The sequence below is a fragment of the Myotis lucifugus genome, unplaced genomic scaffold (genome assembly GCF_000147115.1).
Source record: "Myotis lucifugus unplaced genomic scaffold, Myoluc2.0 scaffold_17, whole genome shotgun sequence".
In the NCBI taxonomy this organism is placed as follows: domain Eukaryota; kingdom Metazoa; phylum Chordata; class Mammalia; order Chiroptera; family Vespertilionidae; genus Myotis; species Myotis lucifugus.
In genome coordinates, this window is record NW_005871065.1 from 7,400,768 (window position 1) to 7,421,619 (window position 20,852).

The window sequence follows — 20,852 nt, forward strand, 5'->3', positions numbered from 1 at the left end:
AATTAATCAAAGTGAAAAATGCAAAAAAAAGGGGAGGTCAAAGCATAAAAGAATTGTAAATCATCATTGAAGCTGTCATTGAAGATAATGTTATGTAAACAGTTATTTTAAATATGATTACATAATGCAAATGTCAAATTTTATTCTTATGACAAACATATATAATATAAAATTTCAATGAAAAAATTTAGGACTAAATAAAAGGTATATTCCCAATCTCTTTAGGAGAAAACAAATCATATTAATTCTTTAGCTAAATAATTGATGTAAAATAGACATTTTTACTTAAAGATAATGACTACTAAAATAAAAATGAATTATTTACTCTCTAAATCACTTGGGTGAGGCTACAAACAATAAAACCTAGAGAGATGTTAAAAGGATATAAGGGAATATTATGAATAACTTTGGGCCTACAAATTCAACAACTTACATGAAGTAGAAAAATTCCTTGAAAGACTATCAAAGCTCACTGAAGAAATACCTATTATTCCTATATTTAATAAAAATTAATTTTTAGTTTGTTTAATTTTTAATATTTTTTAGGGATTTTATAGAGAGAAAAAGAGAAAAGAATAGAGAAACAGAAACATCAATAGGCTGCTTCTTGCATGCCCCCTAGTGGGGATCCAGCCCAAAACCTGGGCATGTGCCCTGATGAGGAAACAGTGACCTCTTGGTTTTAACACTGACCCATACCAGCTGGGCTGAATTTATCGTTTAAAATCTTCCCACAAAGAAAACTCCAAGCCCAGATAACTTCACTGGTGAAGTCTATCAAACATTTATGGAAGAAATAATAGCAATTCTTTACAAACTCTTTCAGAAAATAGAGAAGGAGAGAATGCTCTCAACTCATTTTCTGAGGTCAGATTATCTTGATACCAAAAACCATGAAAAGAATTAAATTAGAAATAAGAAAAATACAGACCAATATTCCTTGTGAATATAGTTGTAAAAATCCTCTACAAAAACTGGCAAATTAAATCCAGAAAAAAATAATATATATATTTTTATTTGAGGTTTATCTCAGAATGCAAAGCTGATTCGACATTGGAAAATCAATCAATATAGTTCACCATATCAACAGACTAAAGACAAAAAATTATATGATCATTTAAATAAATGCAGAAAAAAATAGCCAACATGGAGAAAGTCTATCAGTCTATCTCTTTCACTGATTGCAACTAAAAAATTTGTACAGAATACAAAAAGCAGCTACCTGAAGATTTTGAAAGTAAAACATTTCTATGATATTCAGGTAAAGGCAAAACTAGGTCAGAGATTGGTTTTCAGGGTCTAGGAATGGAAAGAGATGCTTACTATAAAGGAACATGAATGAATGAGTCTATATCTTGATTACATTAAAACTTTTTCAAAAGGTGTGGAATTGTGCACTAGAAGCTATAACTCTGACTGCATGCAAATCATACCTCAATAAACCTGACTTTTAAAATTGCAATAAAATATTTGTTATATGAAGTCATGGTATAGATTTCTAAAAACTGAAAAAAATACTAAGATGACAAGCTGGAAAATACTTAAAAATTGGATCACTAATCTAGGAAATTTTATATTTAGCTTTAAAAGTTTTCAGGAAAAAAAGAACAGATAATATAAAAGAAATTAAATTATCAAATAATATAAGAAAATATCCCTAAGTTGAAGGTATACAAAATGCCCAAAGAACAACAAATGGAACAAGGTAGGTAGTTAGATGAATAGGTAGGTAGATTGATAGATAGAAAGTTAGATGATAGATAGATAGATAGGTAGATAGATAGATGGATGGATGGATAGATAGATAGATAGATAGATAGATAGATAGATAGGATAAATATGAGAGAGAGAGAACAAGCAAACCATACACTAATGAAATTTTAGCAACTTAAGGTTTAAGACAAGTTTTGAAAAACTTTCACAGGAAAAATAACATATCGCATACAGAAGACTGGGAATCAAAATGTCACTGAGTTTCTCAAGAGCAACTCTAAAACCTGGAAGACAATGCAGAAATGGCTTCAAAATGGCCTCTAATGGCTTCACTAGAGGCCCGGTGCATGAAATTCATGCATGGGTAAGGTCCCTAGACCTGGCCAGCGATCAGGGCCAATCTGTGGGACGACCGGAGGGCAATTAGGGGGGCCCCTGCTGGCACCTGCCTTAGCTGACCTGGTGCCACCTGCTCACTGGCCCTGCCCCCTGCTGCTGCCGGTCACTTCCCTCTGCAGGGCAACCAGCGGGGTGATTGGGGGCTTCCACTGGCACCCACCTTGGCTGGCCTAGGGCCTGTGGGCTGGGGGCAGCTCCTGTGTTGAGCGTCTGCCTCCTGGTGGTCAGTGCGCATCATAGCGACCAGTCATTCCACCAGTCATTCTGTCGTTAGGTTGATTTGCATATTAGGCTTTTATTATATAGGATACACACACACACACACACACACACACACACGCACACACGAGGCCTGGTGCATGAAATTCACAATCCTGGACCCCTTGGGGGAAGTCTGACTGCCGGTTTAGGCCTGATCCCACAGGGATCTTTGTGGGATTGGGCCTAAACCAGCAGTCAGACTTCCCCCGAGGGATTGGGATCCCTGCAGGATTGGGCCTAAACTGGCAGTTGGACATCCTTCTCGCAATCTGGGACTGCTGGCTCCTAACCACTCACTTGCCTGCCTGATCACCCCTAACTGCCTCTGCCTGCCTGCCTGATTGCCCCTAACTGCCTCTGCCTCAGCCCCCGCCACCACGGCTTCATCAGTATGTGTGTGTGTGTGTGTGTGTGTGTGTGTGTGTGTGTGTGTGTGTATAAAGAAATGTACTGCAGGGCACATTCTGAAACAGACAAAACTGTAGGGAGTAAACTAAAGCAGGAGAGTAGAAGAAAAATACCTGGTATTTATTACATAGAAGATCCATCATAGCAATACAGCAAAGGGAGGTCCAGGTGTAGGGAGGTCTCAGCACAGCAACTAATGAGCAGATTTGAAAAGCACCTCCAATTTGGAATAAGAGCTTGCAGGGCTCCAGGTGAGATGTAGTCAAGAACAAAGGAAAGGAAACTAGTAGTTTATCTGCAGTTCTTGGACCTTTTTTGAGAATTTCTACAATTTAATCATACAATTTGAAGCTAATTACTAATGAGTAATTAACAAATAAAAAAGATGAAGCAGTCTGTAACTCCCCCCAAAAAACATAAGTTTTATAAGAACTGACATGCAATTGTAGTACATTTTCAACTATAACTCATATTAACCTAGTAAAATAATGTAAATGGTATTTATTTAAATAGAAATTGTGATGTGGATTTGGAAAATGGAATGAGGGGTGAGAAGGATGCATAGAAATATGTGTGGTTATAATTTAAGAAGGCTGAGTCCTCATCTTCCCAAAAAGAAAGTCAATAATGTACAAATTTGAAAAAGAAAAAAAATAGCAGCATAAGCTACATACAGAGGTACAGTACTGAAAGGTACATGGGCAAATATTGGAAAGTAAATACAGCTAAAAGAATAAAAATTAATGCTGAGGAGGAGTAGGGGAGAAGACCACTTTTCCTTATAATTATATAGCCTTTGACATTTTTAGACTAAGTCCAATTTTACTTCATAATAATTAACTTCAAAAAACCTTGATATTTTCCATTGAAAGATTTAAACTTTTGAAAAATAATTAAAATAATTGCCTTAATGGAAAAAAACACACAAAGGGAGTATCTATAAATTGTTGACATTTTTAAAAATTCTGTACACCAAAAATCATCAAAATTAAAGGCCAATGACAAACTAGAAAATTATTCATCATATATAGACAATGGGTATTTGTCTATTTCAATATTGAACCTTCCTGTCTGCCTGTGGGAAAAGTTCCCATTTTGTGTAGGATTGAGGAGATAGCAGAATAAAGGGGGCAACCTCGTAACAGAGAGAGCTAAAAGAATCTCACCTCTATTAGCTGCAAGACTGATGAACAAAACAAAACATGATTTTTTTCACAACGGAGAAATATCGGTAGTCAATGTCAGAGCCTGAGCAGTATCCTGGAGATAAGGAAGGGACTGGATGCTGATAAGTGGAATTGGAAATGGGAGGACCTGGGAGCTTAGGGGCCACAGACCCCTCTGAGAATACCTTAGCAGCTGAAAGAACACCTCTTCCTTGTCTAACAAGGTGTCTTCTCCCTTACTTAACACAGGCCTCTTCCTTTACCTGGAATTCTAGTATTGCCCAGAGTATCCAATTCTCTTCCTGCCATAACCCTTCATTCCTCAGAGTCAGATCCCACATTTGGGGTGAGAAGTCAGAAAAAATAAGCATAGATTTACAATTAGTAAAATAATTGCCAAGCTTTGGGCTAAAATATGGAAACATATGTATGGGAATAAATGCTGGTGGTATCTAATTAAGGAGGAAGCAAGCATCATTTTACATCAAGGTGAATTTTTGGTTGTGGTTGAATTGACTACAGAGTCTGAATTCTGGGAGTGAGTAATGAGTAGCTGGACTCAGGTTTGGGCTGTAACAAACAAGTTAAAATTTCTTGGTACAAAAAAAAAAATAAATCAACCAGTTTGGCTCAGTGGATAGAGCGTCGGCCTGTGGACTGAAGGGTCTCAGGTTCGATTCCGGTCAAGGGCATGTACCTTGGTTGCAGGAACATCCCCAGTAGGGGGTGTGCAGGAGACAGCTGATCGATGTTTCTAACTCTCTATTCCTCTCCCTTCCTCTCTGTAAAAAATCAATAAAATATATTTAAAAAAATAAAATAAAATAAATCTAAGACGAAGAATATAAGATGAAAAGTAAGAATGTAGAAATTAATTATTATATGTTAGTGCTTGCTGACTCCTAACCAAGGAGACATTCCTCTATCACTAAGACATAAAAACATTAATTTAGGGGGTTTAAACACAAGGCATGTAGCAAAGACATGTTTGTGAAACTTTTTTCCAATCATGTAGTCCTATGTGTTTGCGATATGCATATATATAAATGTAGGGGCTGATATGTGTATATGTGAAGATGCATTTATACATATTTGTTCATGATGTAAAATTTCAATATTTCTTATTGAGTGTCATGGTCAAAACTACCTGAGAGCCACTGTTCTAGCTCACCTGCAGATGACCTGGTACACACAGGCTAGCACCAGCAAGAAGGGATGCTTCTGAAAGCTCAGCTCTACACAGGAGCATCTAAAAGAGCATGGAGAAGACCAGTTTGATTTATGACACCTTGTTGTCCATTTAACCGGGGGGAAAAAATGACTCGAAGGGAGGAACTATACCAATTCATGATTATTGACATGAGGAGGATAAAATGGGCAGGATGGGATAATGACAAAAAAAGTAGTCCCAGTGTTGGTGGGAGTTATTGATCCCAATGAACAAAAAGGAAAGAGGTCTGCTACTGGGGGAAGAGGGACGCGTATGTGGGCAGGGTAAATATGAATGACCCCTCCTCATATGACCATTCAGCAGTAAGACCTAACAACAGAGAACCAGAGCGGCAGAACCATTAAAAACACAGAAGGTTTGGGTCACTCTCTAACAAATCACCCAACCATGGAAGATACAGGCTTTCTGAAAGTTGCTCAACACTTATCCCAGTATTACACACTGCCAGCAAAAGAGTAAATGGATACACACTTCTGAAAATAAAACTGGTAATATGCATCCACAGCCATAAATTACTCAAACCTGAGCTTTGGTAAGTCTGCTTCTACTCATCTCAAAGAAAGAGTCAAAACGATGTCTAGGCAACAGTAAAGAGCGAGAGGAAAAAGGCAGCCCTGACTCCTGACATCTCTTGCCACCAGCTAGGTTGTCAGTTTCTTCTGCTGTGGATTTTACACAATATCAGCATCTGATGAGGACTGTCCAGGAAAGACTACTTCATAATCACATGTGACAGAAGTAAAAACAAAAATACTGTGTAATCACAAAAATGGCTGGGCTTCCCCCTGGCCCGGCTGACATGAACAACTATCATTTATTCTCCAGCAACAACTCTCTGTGTGCTTTGTTCACCCCACCTCTGCAATAAAGATTGTTAAGGTAACCATTGGTGGGATTGCCCTGTCTCCTGTCAGCACCCCATCTGGAACAAAACTCACTTCCTTGAATCGTCTTCAAAATCACCTCGCCTGAGCCCAAATCTCATAATAAGCCGGTTCTAACTTTTGTCTGAGATGCCCCGTGGTTCCCCATGGTGTGTGCTACATGCTAGTACCATTCAAGATGCAGAGAATAGAAGTTAATTCATCTAAATGGATGCCTCAAGGTGTTGGGACTTAAGTCTCTCAGAACCCCATTGAGAAGGTCTGCAGGGAAAGCTATGCATCATCTTATTTAGCGTAACGGCAATCCTAGAAAAGAAGGACTTATGGGTATTCCTATCTTATAGACAGAGAAGGAAACTGAGGCACAGACTGGCCAGGAAACTATTCTAAGATCTAGAACACAATCTTATATTCTAAGGTTGGAAAACAGGCAGGCTTTTGGCAGACGTGTTTCATCACATAAACTATGCAGCTTCTGCCAAAATGCTATCACAATCCACTTAGTTATCTAGGGTCAAAACCCAGTATCATCTTACATCTCTGCTACCCATGCCTTCAGCAGCCAGCCAGAGTTCCTGTAAAGGCTCACCATCTCCTTCCTGCAAGCTCCTCTTTCCCTTGGCATGGCCAATCTGTAGTCTGTGTCCTCATTATCTCTCCCTGAACCGCTCCAAACACTTCTCAACTGCAGTACTCACCTCCACTCATCTCCTCCTGTAACCAAGGGTAAATTCTTGAAGAATAATGTTACTACATAGAGCACTGATTGGGGAGGAGGAGAGGGAGGGAGGGAAGGAAGGAGGGAGGGAGGGAACGAGAGAGGGAGGGAGGGAGGGAGGGAGGGAGGGAGGGAGGGAGGGAGGGAGGGATTTGGGAAGAAAAGTTTGGCATTTAGAATCTTCCAAGAGTTGGCAGCTACATCCCACTTTTACAACCATATGTCCCATTACTTTTCTCTCTTCCAGATAAATGATGCCACTCTTCAATTTTCCCATCCTTCTGCCTTTGTTCCACTGTCTCTTCTCAACCCACATCTCCAGGTTTCAAAATCCTGTCCAGGCTTTATCCAACTTAATGTCCTATAGTCTTTGAGGCAATATGGCTTAGTGAAAAGACAAACAATGAACATGCAATAATAGTTTCCCCAACACTCCCTTCTCCCCAGCCACCATGAACCCCATGCTAAAGAAATTAACATCACCCTCTTTTGTGCGCCTATGTTTATTTACAGGAATCATCACATTCTGCCTTCCATGACAGTTATTACTTCATTTTCCTACTAGGTTATAAAATCCATGAGGACGCAAACATCTTAGTCATCTTTGATTTATGCCATGAAGTATAAAATAGTTATTCATAAATGACCTGGGCATTATGATTATTCACACTGTCAAATACAACACAGTTCTATGGGCATGTCTCTCCTAAAAGTCTCGGTGATTTGTTACTGAGAATTCAGAAATTGGGTGGCAGAGGCTGTATAAACTTTTTAGGCTCTGAGGCATCATTTGGGTATAGGGACTCTCAAAAAAAATCCAAAATTTTTTTTCCTGCAGGAACAATCCTTTGAATTAATGTAGGACCTTGGCTGTGTTCAAGTGAGCCTACTAACCTTCCGTTGTTTCAGCAGCATACGTGGCCACCAGCATTTATGAGTCAGGTCCACCATCATCCAAGGTGGCGCACTCCTAAGAAGCTAGCGGCTAACTTTGTGTCCAGTCCGTATGCATGTGCCTTGGTCTCTGACACCAATTCCTGGTTTAAAGAGTCCTGGTCAGTGGAGCAGGATTGGTTTCACTCAGCCCAGCTGTTATGAGCCATAAAGAATCCGCATCAGGGCCACTTTCTTCAGCTGGGTGTTGAAATGGGCAGTACGGGTGCCCAGTGGCTGGGAATGGGGCCTATGCCGGGGTGAGCAAAAGTAGGTTTACAGTTGTGAGTGAGTGAAACCCAGAGTGTATCCTTGTATTGTTATTTATTAATTTTGTATTATTTTCCATATGAACAACTGTAAATCTATTTTGCCTCCCATGTATATAAGCTTGTTAGACTCCATCCAGTTCAAAATACTTTTAAAGAAATTGACTCCCCAAGAGCCCATTTCCATATAAGAAAGTCATTTAGCAGAGGGTAAATTAATTTATTTCTCACATGTCTAGCTAATTTCTAGCTTGAATTTATTTTTATGTAATCTCCTGGATTTTTTGTTTTCTTTAAGAAATGTACTAAAAATAACTTTTTAAAAGGTGAGCAATAGGAAGACATTTCCAAAGGCAATAACACTAAAAATTATACATTTCACCTCCCATCACTATTTCTTCTCCACCCTTTGTTGTTTTTGGAAAAGCAAGATATCAAGGGATCTGTCAGAAAAACAAGAGGGTGTGATTGAAATTAGCCATATAACTGGACACCAAGTAGGGCTGGCTTATACAACATATAATGGGAATTACCTTGTCTTCTACCAACACCCTGGGGCCCCAGAGAAGGGACATAGGAAGAAAATTCAGAAAAGAGACACAGGATTATTAAGGAGCTGTGAGGCTGATTTACGGGGCACATTGTGAGAGCTAGGAACATGTGGCTTGGCTGAACGATGACTGAAGAAGCCATGCATGGCTATGAGTTTACAGAGAATGCACTCACAGAGCAGAGGAGAGGGATGGAGTTGTCCTGGAGGTGATAATATCGCAGTCGCTGCTTTTTACTTGTTTTGTTTCTAATACGGGGCTCTGTGCTTTATATTCTTCTTGCCTGCTACAGAAGTGCCAACATATTTTTTTAACCTTTTATATAATGGAAAAGATAAAAACAGCAAATGGAAAGCTTCATAAAATTTTACCTTTAGAAAAGGTAAGAATTTCTATGTGTTGACTGAGAAGTCATAAGAATATAAGCCAATGAACAAACTCTGAGACAGAGAGGGAGAAATGATTGCCACACCTGGGGTGAAGGAAAGGGAGGAAAGGGAAAAGATGAACCAACCAAGGTACTTGCACCTCATAACCCAGTTGGTAGCCAAGGCCAGCAATTCATGAAGTCTCTAATAGGGTGTCCCTGGACCCCCCAGAGACCTCAAGTGACCCCTGGTCTATTTCAAACAGGAGATCACCAGCCCTCATGCTATCCTTTAGACTCTCAGTACCAGGAAAGACAGAGAAGGTGCATGTCAGAGGCAGATGGCTAATGGCTGAGAGGCCCAGTTCAGCCTCTACTGATGCTGAGGAACCAACAGCCTCCAGTTCTTCCTTTCCTCGCCGTATGCAGAGCAGTGGCAAAGCTTAAAGTGAGGTTTGAAGTATCTCAAAAGGTCCAAGAACAACTGACCATTTGTCCATCCCTGCAGTCAATACTGAGGGTGTTATGGAGAATATGACAGGCTCCCTGTTCTCCAGGAAAAGAAGACAGATACAGAGACAGACACATCATCGTTATTCAATGAGTCAAGAGATGTAGGAGAAAAGCAAGGGGGTGACAAATGTCCAGAGAAGATAAAATCTATCCCGGAGGCCACAAACATGACCTGACAGACCTATCTTCAGGTGGCTCCACTAATTTCCAGTTGTTTTATCAAGGAAATCTTTACCCAGGAGCATTTCTAGCTGACAAAAGAGTGTTCCAGAACTGTTTTGCAAGTTTGTTTTCTTCTTAAAGAATAATTCCTTCTTTCCTGGGGAGCTATCCTTCCTCCCCACTCCTCGGCTGTCTTGCCTCCTTCAATTGACCCAGCATGTGCTCATACAACTCCTTTCCTGGAACTTTCCAAATTAAGCCTTAGGGAGAAGGATATACTTTCTGTGGTGATAAGGTCATAGGGTAAGAGGGTGTGGAGAACTGAAGGACTTATCCTCGGAGAGAGACCAAAATTGACACACAGAGAAGCACGGAAGATAGATAGAAAGGTGAAGTCCTGATAGCTCTCAGGCCCAGACCCTAGTGCCTCTGGGGCCTAGCAGCACCACTCCTATTCGTCACTATGTGAAATGCCACAGCATCTTCCCAATCAGGTCTTCTTGCTGAAAGTAGTCCGGTTGCTATCACTTACAATCAAGAGGATCGAGTAGCAGCCCACAGTAGCAGTGACTTCTTAACATTTTCATCCTTATCTTGAACTTACATCTCTCCTCTCAGCCTCCCCTTTTCTTTTTAAAAAACAATATGTATTTTTATTTTTTTAATATATTTTTTTATTTCAGAAAGGAAGGGAGAGAGAGAGAGAGATAGAAACATCAATGATGAGAGAGAATCATTGATCGGCTGCCTCCTGCACACCCCACACTGCAGATTGAGCCTACAACCAAGGCATGTGCCCAGACTGGGAATCGAACCATGACCTCATGGATTATAGGTCGAAGCTAGACCACTGAGCCATGCTGGCCGGGCTCAGCCTCCCCCTTTCCAAGAAGAGTCAGACCAACCTCAATGTTGCCAGTTTCTCCTTGTTCTGTCTGGTCATACTTTGAAAATTTGGCCCACATTCTTGCCTCCCCATCAGCTGCACCTCTAGTTGTTCCATATGTAAGTTTCCCAAAACCAGCTTAAATTTCAAAGTTAAAAACCTGCCTACCAAGGGCCCTCACCAGAGAATCCAACTGATTGGGTCAAGGGTGGGGCCTAGGAATCTACAGTTTTAAAAACAACAACACCTGGTGGATTCTGTTGGGCAGTCAGGTGGACGCATCACTAGACCAGAGGCCCCATGACAACCCATCAACTTGAGGAGCACATCAGTAACCTAGACATGGCGCAAATTAACTGTTTGGTCTCTCAACAAGCTTTGAGTACTACTCAGAAAGCAGAACGTGTGGCGGCTTGGAAGTATGTCATGGAAGTTCCAAGCTGCTCAGAGAACTCTCCTGAAGGGGCTTGAAATGACTTCATTGCCAAGGTGGCAGGAGTTTCAGGGGCAGCCTGGCCCCTTACACAAGCTGCCATTGATTGAACTTCATAGTGGAGACCGATGAAGTCCAGGGAATTTATTTCTTTTCAAGGTCTAGCATTACATCACCAGTCTGTGTAACTTTTCTTATAAAGTGTCTTTTCAATGCGGGTATCCTCAAAAGAGTTGGGCATAACTAACCCAGTGGCAGCAGCAAAGTTGAAATACAGGGGAGCAAATTTTTTTAAAAAATCCAACAAGCAATGTAACCTTTGGAGCAGTTAAAGTTCTTTCCTTGCCTGGCCAGGGGGGCTCAGTGGCTGAGCATTGACCTATGAACTAGGAGGTCATGGTAGATTCCAGTCAGGGCACATGCCTGGGTTTCAGGCTGAATTCCCAGGAGCGGGTTTTATTTATTTATTTAAATAAATAAAATATACTTTTATTGATTCCAGAGAGGAAGGGAGAGAGAGAGAGAGAGAGAAACATCATTGAAGAGAGTGAATCATTGATTGGCTGCCTCCTGCATGCCCCCCCCCCCACACACACACACACTGGGGATCCAGCCCGCAACCCGGGCACGTGCCCTTGACCAGACTCGAACCCAGGACCCTTCAGTCCGCAGGCTGATGCTCCATCCACTGAGCCAAACCAGCTAGGGCAAAGTATATATATATATTTTTTAAAGTGCTGTCCTCATGAGAGATGACCAGTGTTCAGAGCAGCCACATTCTGAAAGTGGATGCCAGGTGGAAGAGAGATTTGGTTCCCTAATAAAGCAAACACCTTCCACGTTCCTTCCTTGATTGTTGGGGTTGACAGTGGCTGAGCTGAACCTGCCTATACACTCTCAAAGCCTCTCGCATTTTGAGATGGGCTGCTGGGCATCAGCCGTGATCCAACAGGTGTTTCAAGGCTTTTATCGACCAGGCAGAACGCTTGCATGTATTTATCTCAAGCTCTTATGTTTTATTTTATTATGTCTTGCTTCTATTCCTATAAAAACTGCGGAATTGAAGGTTTGGGAATCAGTGGGGCTTGGAATGAGGAGTCAAATGAACTTTGCCATTTGGCCAATAGCATCCCCTAACCAATCATTGCTGACTTACTTTATTTTCTTTTTCTGGGGTTTCCCCCTTTTTGTCTTTCTTCTCTTTCTCTTTTCTTCCCTTTCTCCCTCCCCCTCTCCCACAACACATTCAGAGAGTGCCCTAAACGGTGACAGGCTTGCTCATGCTTCCCTTATGACTAAATCCCTGGGCCTCTGGCCAAGCCCCCACAGATGGCCCCAAACTTCAGGCACCCCTTTAGGAGAGCCCCACGTTTGCAGCCCAGCCTGGGCCGTGGGGTGGGGAGTGGCGGTGTCTTAGTCCTCGGGGAAGGCAAAGCAGCTTCCAGGAGGAAACGGGCGTTTCCTTCCCACGCGCTCGCTCAGCGAGCCCTGCCTGGGTCCCGGCCTGGGGACTCCACCCAAGCCCCTCCCGGCGCTCTGGGACAGGCCGGTCGCCACACACAGGCACTTGCAGGCCCTGGTGCCGCGCCCTAAGGAGAGCAGCACCCAAGGCCAATTGCCATGGCAACCCCGGGGTTCATTCCATTCCCCACCCAGCCGATCCCCCCTCCTCCCTGCGCTGCAGCCAACCGGCTTGTGCGCGTCCGGGGAGCGCACTATAAAACCTGCCGGTGGCGCTGGGGAAGGAAGGCGATCTCGGGACCTGGAGGGAAGGGAGCAGAGCCAATCCACAGCGGGGAAAGTCTCGTTTTGCAAACGCGGGAGGGAAAAGCCTGAGCATGCAGAGTGTGCAAAGCATGAGTCTCAGTCTGCCCACGCAGTGCCTCTGCCTGGCTTTCCTGCTTCTCCATCTCTTGGGACAGGTGAGTGGCACACCCTTTAGGTGTCCTGGTTACTTTGCCTTCCTGGGCGGCCCCTGCTGGGTCACTCTGCCTTACTGATCCCGCGGAGAGGTTTCTCCTTCTTTTCTCGCCGCCCCCCAGGTGGCTACGACTCAACGCTGCCCAAACCCCTGCCCGGCCCGGTGCCCCCAGACGCCGCCGACCTGCGCCCCCGGGGTGAGAGCGGTGCTGGACGACTGCTCGTGCTGTCTGGTGTGTGCCCGCCAGCGCGGCGACAGCTGCTCGGAACTGGAGCCCTGCGAAGAGAGCCGCGGCCTCTTCTGTGACCGCAGAGCGGACCCCAGCGCCCAGACTGGAATCTGCATGGGTAACCCTGCCCCCTCCACCTCGGACCTCTCTCTGAGGCCAGCTGGGGCTGCCCCCTCTTTCCGATCCCTCCCCCTTCCCAGAAAGTGATGCGCAATAATCACAGAAATGAGGATGCTGTGGGTGATGTTTATGGAGCACTTACTGTGCGCCAGGCATGGGCTGGGAGGCGACTGGGTTGGGGGGAGCTCCCGAAGCCAGAGGTGAGAAGCACTCAATCACTTGCCTCCCTAGAGAAGAATTGAGATGGATGGGGAGCAGAGCAGAGTTAGGGGCCAGTGAAGTCGTTTTCTTTGGACATGTCCAGGGGGACGCTTGGGGGTGATGGACGCCAGGGTTCACTCACTGGCTCCCAGCCCCCCGCCCCCCCACTGCAGTCCAGCAGGTTCGTTTTCAAACCTGTAATTGTCCTATTTGAGCCAAAGCCCCCACCCCCCTCCCCAAGTCTCCTGGGAAGACTATGTAACCCCTCTCCTGGGCTGTGAATAACAAAAGGCAGGTGGCCAGCCGGTGCAGGCTGGTGAAACTTAATTGGGCATCAGTTTTCCACGTGGTGCACCATTTAGTTGGAGGCTGGCCCTGCCTCTCTGGATTAGAGGCTTGGAATAGCCCCCGAGCTCATAATGATTTTTTGTGCTGGAATGCCAAGGAATTCTAACTCTCTGCCCAATGTGACCAGTTAACCTATTTGGAGAACATGAGTGCTTTTTTCTTTCTTTCTTTCTTCCTTCTCTTTTTAATTCTAAGCTGCTGGCTGAGGAGAATCTGAGGAGTTTCTTGCAAAGTAACTTTAGAACATGGCTACGGGACCTTGGGAGGGTCATTTCTCAGCTGTACACCTCTTTCCTCATCCATAGAATGAGTGGCAGGGCTGGATGGTCTTGAAGCATCTTTCTTGCTCTGGGAGCCCTTCGTGAGGATAGCTCTCCTCTGGAGATGGATAAAAAAAAAAAAAAAAAAAAAAAAAAAAAAAAAAAAAACAGGCTCTCTCAACCAGACAATGAACAACTTGGGCTTTGGAACACGTGCCGCAAATCTTATGTGGTGTCCTCAAGACATTGTGACTTTGTTTTTCTCTCTCCCCTCCCCTCTCTGCCCTGCTTCCCTGCTATTCTAGCGATTGAGGGAGATAACTGTGTGTTCGATGGGGTCATTTACCAAAGTGGAGAAACCTTTCAGCCCAGCTGCAAATACCAGTGCACCTGCCAAGATGGGCAGATTGGCTGCGTGCCTCGCTGTGACGAGGACCTGCTACTACCCCAACCTGACTGCCCGGTTCCAAGAAAAGTTGAAGTGCCCGGGGAGTGCTGTGAAAAGTGGATCTGTGACGCAAATGACACGGAGGCGTTAGGGGACCTGCACGCCCTTCCAGGTGAGGAACTCGGGCTCCCTGAAAGTGATCACAGCGCAGGATACAGGTGGGCAGAAGCATGGGTGTCCTTGAGGATTCCCAATGAGAAACTGGCCTCCATTTCTGGCCATGCAGCTGTGGATTCCAGATTGCCCACTGAGACCAACACACCAGGGCTTGGAGTCCTAGCCGAGTGAGTGAAGTATGCAGTTTCTCCTAAAGAGAACCTGCTCAGTTCAGTGGTTCTTTCCAGCAGTGGGACTGATTTGGTCTTATTGTATGACTACTCTGTATATTTTAGTCCATCTACTTGAACTTTATTCACATTACAATGATACAAGTAAAAAAAAATCACTCCCTTTTGTGGATTCTGCACACTAGCTGTGCATTCTCAAAACCAGCCTCCCTAAAGAATGCTACTCATCACTGGACAGGTGTCACAGAGAAATGCCACCTTTCCAGATGCTGCAGGAAAGGTCAAGTGACACTTCAGGATCTTGGTTTTGCTTTGCTTTTTGTTTCACCTTATAAAGGAAATAGTTTCGGGTAGGGAGAGAAACTCAACAGCCAGTAAAGAATATTTTAGAAGCCATTCATCAGCCAGATTACATCTACTGGTGGTATGCAGACATTATTAGCCATGCCTTGCAGATAGGAACACTGCCATGTCGAAGAGAAGACGTGACCCAAGTCATGATATGAAGTGTTGAGACAGAACTTTTCATAATCAAAGTCCAAGTGTCTATATCCCATAATCCAAATCACCAGGACTACCTCTCTAAGGCAAAGTATTGCTTTCATCACAATTTTGAGTTGGTTCTACTTACTCATCCAATTAAAATTTCAGCATGATCTTTTTTCTGTAAGAAATCACATATTGAAACACTGTAATTTATGGAATGGTCATTGATGCTAAACTGCTCTATATTCTTAAAATTCCTAAGCTTCTTTGTTTTTTTAATCCTCACCTAAGGATATATTTTTTTATTGATTTTAGAGAGAGAAGAAGGGAGAGAGAGAGGGGTGAGAGCGAAACATGGATCGGTTGCCTGCTGTACACGCCCTGACCAGGGATCAAACCCACAACCCGGGTATGTGCCCTCACCGAAATCGAACCTGCAAACTTTTGGTGTACAGGAAGATGCTCCAACCAATGGAGCCATCCGGCCAGGACCCTGAGCCTTAAGGACAGGTTAAACAGTCATTCCACAAAGATTTCCTAAATGCCTACAATGAGCCAGGCATTGTGCAACCTGTTAGGGGTTTATAAATAGAGTAATCCATTCTGTTCCTGAAAACACCCGAGTTTTAGGAGGCACAGAATTGGCTGAGACCTTCTATGCGATGATGATAGACAAAGCCACTTTGTGATCCTCATGTTTTACTCTGCCTGGTTGTCTTTTTTTTTTTTTTTTTTTGTATTTCTCATAGCCTACAGGACAGAAACCACTCTAGGAGTTGCAGTCTCTGACTCAAGTATCAACTGCATTGAACAGACCACAGAGTGGAGCGCATGTTCCAAGAGCTGTGGCATGGGCTTCTCCACCCAGGTCACCAACAGGAATCCGCAGTGCGAGATGGTGAAGCGGACTCGGCTCTGTATGGTGCGACCTTGTGAACAGGAGCACAGGCAACCAACAGATAAGGTAGGCGGCGGCCTGGCCTCATTGGAGTCCAGGCTTTAGAAAAATGACTGAGACACTAGTTGACTAGAGGTCAGCTCTAGCTGGGAGTTAACCCCAGGGAAAAGGCAGAGAGGTTCCTGAAGTGAGTGAGTTTACCTTCTTTTATTTTTTCTCTTTAATGTATTGAAATATCCCAGGCAACTCACAGCAGACTCACAGGTAAAGAAGGAGGGGCCGGGCAATTATCATAATGTCCCCAATTGAGAAGGGTATGGCAAAGCTCATTCCATTCCTGGAAAAGACTGGCTACTCAATTGCCAAGGGAAGCTGATTTTAGAGAGGGCATTTCACCCCTTGAATTCAATCAACAGAGTAGGAATTATAGCTGCCTTATTCACCACTCTATTCCCAGCATTCTGCCTGGTCCATCGTGTGTGCTTGATAAAACACTGTTGATGAAGAAATGAATGGCTGTCTGGGAATTATTTTCAGTATTTTAAAAAGCTTAGTGGAACTAGTACATTTGCCAGCATAAGGCTGTATATGCCAAATAAAATAGAACATTTCTTTCCTTTTTTGCTGGTATTATATCAACTCAGTGTGTTAACGCTGAGTACAAGGCATGCAGATCAGAAGCTTGGATTGCTTCCGGATGACCTCACCGTCCTTGTTACCAGAACCCTAGATAAATGCAATACCCCCAAATTAAACTATTATATGGACCCTTGGACAAACCTAAGGCCAAAATAAAATAGTCCCTAGCAATGAAAGATTTACATATCTCTGGAGCCAGCTAGCCTGGCTTTAAATCCTGGCTTCTCACACCAACTAGCCGTGGGCTCTTAGGCAATTTTCTTAACTTCTAAGCCTCCATTCCTTCCCCCATAATAGGGTCATTGACAGTACTTACTTCAAAGGTATCATGAGGATTAAATAGAATGAATTAGCAAAGCTCTGGACATAGATTACTCTGTTAACATTAGGCATCATTATTTAAAATTTCTATTTATTGCTAAAATAAGAGTCTCTAGTAGTTGCATTCATTATATGGCTGCTGAGCTATATGACTTTTTAAGGTCCATCCTAACTTTGTTTCTTTCATCAATTTAGAAATAACACCTAGAGATTCCTTGTCCCTAAAATTATATGCACTTTATATGCACTTCCCTACACATAAGGGAATTCTAACATACATGTAACATGGTCATGCAGGTTCACCCACATTCTCTTTCTCTCTCTCTCTCTCTCTCTCTCTCTCTCTCTCTCTCTCTCACACACTCTCACACACACACACACACACACACACACACACACATACATACACAAAGGGATATTGCTGCCCTTGTATTTTTTTGTGGTTGTATGCCAAATATTAAATATAAAAAAGAAAGAAACAAGAAGACCTTAAGTATTTTCAGACACACTAACTTCTTTATCAATAATATTTTCCATATCATGCTTTTTACTGTTTCTTTAACTAAAATTTATGTTTTCTTGCACCCAGTTTAATATTGGGAGATATTATATTTAAAATATTTTATGGTAAATATATTTTTTAAAGATTCTAGGAATGTACCTAGAATTTAGGAAAATACTAGCATCATAATTGTTACTTCCTTATCAAGAGATTCTTAAGTGGGAGATAGTGCTTCTCAAAGTGTGGCCCACAGATCAGCAGCAGCATCTAAGAACTCGTTAGAATGCGAATTATTGGGGTCCCCATCAGACCTACTGAGTCAGAAACTCTGGGTGTAAGACCCAACAATCTGTGGTTTTGCAAAACCTCCAGATGACTTTGATGCACACAGAAGTTTGAGAGCCACTAATTTCATAAAATTCCAAGTCTCATCACCCCACAATCTGTGGGCTGTGCCCAGGAAGGTCAAGAGCAGTAGAGAATTGTGGCAAATTAGTAAGTGAAGAAATCTGAGTAGGAAATAAACATATTATCAATTCCTTGCTGAAGTATCAATATCAGGATTCTTCATCAACCATTACTAACGGAATATTCAATAAATTCTCCACTTACTTTGCCTTCATGGAAAATAGCCATATGGTAGAAGAAATGGGCATTGCATCAGACAAGTTCAATTACTAAATGTTTTCTGATCACTTTAGCTCTTTGAGATTTTATTTATTTATCTCTAAAACTTGGGCAATTGTTCTTTACATTAACAACTATTCCTTGTATGAATAAATATTGTTGATAAGGTTAATGTGAGTTAACGTTTGCAAAATGTTTGAAACATTAGTGGACTTGCAATAATGCCAAATTTATTCTCTTTTGCTTTATAACACCTAAGAATGCATTTAGCTATAAGCAACACCAAACCCTGTTATAGTGGCTTAATAATATCGGTTTCTTTATCATACATATGCTTTTACTCTTAGTTTACCACCAAGATCAAAAGACGACTGTGCAAAATGGGGCACAGTTTCCACATTCTAGGTAGGAGGAATAAAGAACAGTTTCTGACTGAAGGGCAGTATCTGACTGAAGGGCAAAGAATTTCCCAGAATCCCGTGGCTTGTGTGTCACAAGGCCGTCCTAAGCTCCCAGATATTCTGGGAAAGCACTTTTAGCTGACCACATTGCCCACACAAAATTAATGTCCTGTTAGCAAAAAATAAAGAGCAATGGATATTGGGCAGGCAACTAGCAAGTTAATCCATACCCCTAAAATGGTCCTGGGAGGAAGAGTCACCATCTGTGCATCACTCCCTTGCTTCTTTCTCAGAAAGGAAAAAAGTGTCTGCGCACCACGAAGTCCCTCAAAGCCATCCACCTGCAGTTCAAGAACTGCACAAGCCTGCATACCTACAAGCCCAGGTACTGCGGAGTCTGCAGCGATGGCCGGTGCTGCACCCCTCACAACACCAAAACCATCCAGGTGGAGTTCCAGTGCTCCCCGGGGCACATCATCAAGAAGCCGATGATGGTCATTGGGACCTGCACCTGTCACAACAACTGTCCTCACAACAACGAGGCTTTCCTCCAAGAGTTAAAGCCGAGCACCAGCAGAGGGAAAATGTAACCCGGGTCCCTGGAGAAGCCCACCTACAGAGGCAAACCATAGCTATTGCGTGACCCATCTTCAAAAGAATATAAGAAAAATCGCGAGAATTATGATTTTGCCCCTGAGTCCTATGTATTTTCTGTGGTCATATGAGGTCAGTTCTAGCTGTCTTTTTATTTTTTTTAATGGAAAATATGATTAACTGTAAACTTGGAATCAAGGAAAACTCAGGATAGTGCTTAGAGATGACTTACTGTTCTGTGGTGTTTACTGCGAATGAAAACGTCTATAAATTTAAGAAATCAGATAAAGGTTTGACTGTGTAGACTGCATCACATCACACTCATCTTCTTTTGTTATATATTAGTGCAATTTCAAGAAAATGTCCCTGTCAGGAATGACCCAGGGAAGTCCAGCATCATACTGACCATGTCATCATACAATTATTTCACCATATATTGAGGTTTGACTTGAGGGGTCTCAGCTGAGCTCTTTTTGTGTAGCTCAGCTCTGAACTTCCAAGTCAAGATCCGGGAAACATAGTGCTCTTCAACTTGGAATCCAGAGTCTATTAGTTTTGTGTTTAGTTGTAAACTAGGAAACGAGCTGTATCTACAGTAATACAATGTTACAGTTAGTTAAATGGGCTGGTATCATAAACTTGCTCCATGTCAGACAAATTGACTCCTTTCCAATAGAAAGAAGCTGAACAGAAAACTCCCCCTAATACAGAGATGACAATGACTGGACCTCACCAGTGCCCCTACATTTGTATATGCTGCAGGCTTCTGGGGCTCATAGTGTTTTCATTCAGAAGAAGCAGAGCCTGTCAGCAGAGATCCTCTCATCTCATTGATGAGTAAACTGAGGGCCAAAACACCTGATTACAACCTTGGATGACATTCAAATGTGCTTGTAGTGAAATTTTAAAACAGAAGAACAAAGCCGACATAAGTGGGATGGCACAGGAACACACATCTTATGGGAGTTTAGAAAGTATTGTAGACCTGCCCATAACTTATCCTTGGGCCCTACTTATGCAAACTCACAAACAAGATATGGGTGCATACATACTTGCATCTAAGTTGTCAGGCTACAAGATAGGCTGCACACTTAAATGCATACATTCGCCTAATGTCACCAGATGTGTTCAACTTTTCTCCTTAAAAGTATTTATATAAATATAAGTTATACATTTTTAAAATATTCTTTTTACTTTCTCTACTTGTCAGATAGCACTAAATAAACATGATCTTATCAATGTGTGACTTTGCTATTACTTTGTGCTTCTAAGTTGTTTATTAGAAATATAAACTAAATTAAAATGTACAAATTAAATCAGATACCAAGCACCGAAAGCAATGTGGATATATTTAGATGAAGTTACAACTTCTCACCATGAGGGAAATGAAAGATAGCTCTTCCTGAGTTAGGTGTTCTCTACTGCCCAGGCCTCAAATATTCTCCACAATGTTTACTCAAACCAACATCTCAGGTACTGATATTTTCTTCTAGACCAGTGGTTCTCAACCTTGGCTGCACATTAGAATCACTTGGTAATCTTTTTTAAATCCTGATTTTTGGGCCTCATCCTCCAGAAATTCGGTTTCTTTGTTATGGTGTAGGGCCACAACGATAGTAACAAAGAAACAGAATTTCTGGAGGATGAGGCCCAGAAATCAGGATTTTAAAAAGATT

General features: G+C 42.6%; 1 protein-coding gene across 1 annotated transcript; it reads left to right on the forward strand.

Moving 5' to 3' along the window:
- Positions 1 to 12,618: 12,618 nt before the first annotated feature.
- NOV (nephroblastoma overexpressed) lies at positions 12,619 to 20,419 on the forward strand. Its single transcript, XM_006085238.3, has 5 exons — positions 12,619 to 12,816; positions 12,937 to 13,162; positions 14,279 to 14,533; positions 15,944 to 16,158; positions 18,876 to 20,419. The coding sequence occupies exons 1-5, from the start codon at positions 12,733 to 12,735 to the stop codon at positions 19,170 to 19,172; spliced, it is 1,077 nt and encodes a 358-aa protein (XP_006085300.1). The 5' UTR covers positions 12,619 to 12,732; the 3' UTR covers positions 19,173 to 20,419.
- Positions 20,420 to 20,852: the final 433 nt, after the last annotated feature.

Excerpts from the sequence above, each read along its gene's own strand:
- NOV (XM_006085238.3), top strand. The coding sequence starts at position 12,733 with ATGCAGAGTGTGCAAAGCATGAGTCTCAGTCTGCCCACGCAGTGCCTC. Across the intron at positions 12,817-12,936 it reads TTCTCCATCTCTTGGGACAG|GTGGCTACGACTCAACGCTG; the intron begins GTGAGTGGCACA and ends GCCGCCCCCCAG. Across the intron at positions 16,159-18,875 it reads ACAGGCAACCAACAGATAAG|AAAGGAAAAAAGTGTCTGCG; the intron begins GTAGGCGGCGGC and ends CTTCTTTCTCAG.